At 63.9% G+C, this 2,512-nt stretch overlaps 1 protein-coding gene across 1 annotated transcript in view; it reads left to right on the top strand.

Moving 5' to 3' along the window:
* The first annotated feature begins 2,117 nt into the window (after positions 1-2,117).
* The window catches only part of SHMT2 (serine hydroxymethyltransferase 2), a 9,981-nt gene continuing 9,586 nt past the window's right edge, over positions 2,118-2,512 (top strand). The window contains exon 1 of the mRNA XM_041474739.1: positions 2,118-2,423. Within this exon, the coding sequence (XP_041330673.1) occupies positions 2,133-2,423 (291 nt within the window). The 5' untranslated portion in view covers positions 2,118-2,132. The remainder of the gene's footprint in view (positions 2,424-2,512) is intronic.

Raw genomic sequence — 2,512 nt, 5'->3', positions numbered from 1 at the left:
GCCCCCCCCCGCCCACCCCCCAAAATGACATCCCATCCCTGCAGCACAATGGGGTACAGCCAGTTCTGGGGGTGCCACCCACCCACTGAGACCCCAACACTGAGGAGCCCATACTGGGGTAGAGTGGTGCTGGGGTTCCCAGTTCCCCCCCCAATCACTACATCACTGGGGTAGAGCCGGTGCTGGGGGTCCTGGACCCCCACACAGAGACACATCATTTGGGTACCCCTGGTCTGGGGGTCCCCTCCACCCCCTGAGACCCATCATTGGGGTACACCTGTTCTAGGGGACCCCCATTGAGACCCCACCCCCGGGGTTTAGCTGTTTTTGGGGGTCCCAGCCCCCTGAGACCCATCACTGGGGTATGCCCATTCTGGGGGTCCTCCCATTGACACCCATCATTGGGGTACACCTGTTCTGGGGGTCCACTCCACCCCCTGAGACGGGTGCGATGCCACCTCTGGGGTGGCACAGGTGGCGCGGGGGGGGGGCAAATCAGGGTGCTTGGGGGGGCTCATCCTCACCCCATCCACTCTGGGGGGGGGTTTGGTCTCTCTGCAGCCCCCCCCCCAGCCGTGCACGCCTGTGTGACACACCTGTGTGACACACCTGTGTGACACACCTGTGCACCAGGTATTCTGGAGCCCCCTCCCCTTCTCTGATGCCCCACCCCCATGGGGACCCCCCCCAGGTGTGCGGCCCCTCCACCCAACGCCGTGAAAAGTGCCAGGTGGGGTTTAGGGATGAGATTTTGGGGGGCGGGGGGTTCCCGGGGGGCTCTGCCCCTTCCTCTCGGGAAGGGGCTTTTCATTTTTATTTTATTTTATTTTATTTTATTTTAATTTTATTTTATTTTTTGTAAAGAAAATGAAAATGGAAAAAAAGTGGAAAATAAAGAAAAGCCTGGGAAAATCAAAAGGAGTGTGTTGGTCCCGCTCCGAGCGGGGGCGGGGGGGAGAGAGAGGGGGCGGGACCCCAAAATTCGGGATGCGGGGGCTGCAAGGATAGGGGACCCCAAAATTAGGGATGGGGGATTAAAATTAGGGATGGGGGTGCAAGGACCTCAAAATTAGAGATGGAGGGTGCAAGAATAAGGGACCCAAAATTAGGAATGGGGTTGCAAGGATGGGGGACCCCAAAATTAGGGATGGGGGGTGCAAGAATAGGGGACCCCAAAATTCGGGATGAGGGAGGTGCAAGGACGGGGGACCCCAAATTTAAGGATGGGGGGTGCAGGGATGGGGGATTAAAATTCTCAATTCCATCCCGCTCCTCTTCCTCACCCCCCGCTGGACACCGGGACCCCCATCCCGGTATCGTGCCCCCCCGTCCGGTTCCCCCCCGCCCCCCACCGCCACCCTGCGGACTTTGTGTCCGTCCCAAAGTCCCCGCGGGGCCGGGACCGGCCCCGCACCGGCCTTGGCCGCTGCCCGGTGCCCGCGGCCCCGGGTGATGCAATGGGGCGGCCGCGGTTACATCACCAGGCACCGGGGGGCACCGGGGGCACCCCCGGCTGTGCACGGGCGGGATCCCCCCGTAACCACCGGGTACAGCGAGGGGGGGGTCCCGTGGGTGAGAATCCAGCTGTGCCTTGTGGGGTCTTGGGGGTCCCTGTGGACTTTTTGAGGAGTTTGAGGGGGGTTTTGTGTACCCTCTGGGGTCTTTGGAGGTCCCCCGTGCCTTGTGGGGCCCTTGGGGGGATCCCCCAAGAGGTTTTGGGGGTCCTTGTGTGCTTTTTGAGGAGTTTGAGGGGGTCTTCATGTGCCCTGTGGGGTCCTTGGAGGTCCCCATGTGCTCTGTGGGGTCCCCACGTGCCCTGTATGGAGCTTGGAGGGGATCCTTGAGGTCCCCATGTGTCCTCTGTGCCCCTTGGGGTCCCCATATACCCTGTGTGGAGCTGGGGGTGTCCCCATGTGCCCCTTGGTGTCCCCATGCACCCTGTGTGGAGCTGGGGGTGTCCCCATGTGCCCCTTGGGGTCCCCATACACCCTCTGTGGAGCTGGGGGTGCCCCCATGTGTCCCTTGGGGTCCCCATACACCCTCTGTGGAGTTGGGGGGGCTCCTCATGTGCCCCGTGTGCCCCTTGGGGTCCCCACACCTTGCAGGGTGACACCGGTGACAGGACACCCATCATGGCAGTGTTACACCTGCCACTGTCACCCGCAGGTCCTGGCTGGAGGGTCCCCAGGGCTCACAGCCTGTCCCCCCCCCAACTCTGTGTGCAGACCCTGCAGCGATGGGGGGCCCGGGTGGGCACGGGCCCCCGGCGGGCACAGCACGGCCCCGCCGCCGCCGCCGCCCCCGGGCAGTGCCCGGGCTGGACGGGCCAGGAGAGCCTGGCCCAGAGCGACCCCGAGCTCTGGAGCCTCGTGCAGAAGGAGAAGGACCGGCAGTGCCGGGGGCTGGAGCTCATCGCCTCCGAGGTGGGGCTGGGGGCGTGGGCAGGGGTGGGGTCGGGCCTGGGGGATCCCTGGTTAGGGGGGATTGGGCAGGAGTGGGATTGGGGGATCTC

Source organism: Pyrgilauda ruficollis, unplaced genomic scaffold, assembly GCF_017590135.1.
Source record: "Pyrgilauda ruficollis isolate IOZ18807 unplaced genomic scaffold, ASM1759013v1 scaffold338, whole genome shotgun sequence".
In the NCBI taxonomy this organism is placed as follows: Eukaryota; Metazoa; Chordata; class Aves; order Passeriformes; family Passeridae; genus Pyrgilauda; species Pyrgilauda ruficollis.
This window is presented reverse-complemented; position numbering and strand designations above follow the sequence as displayed.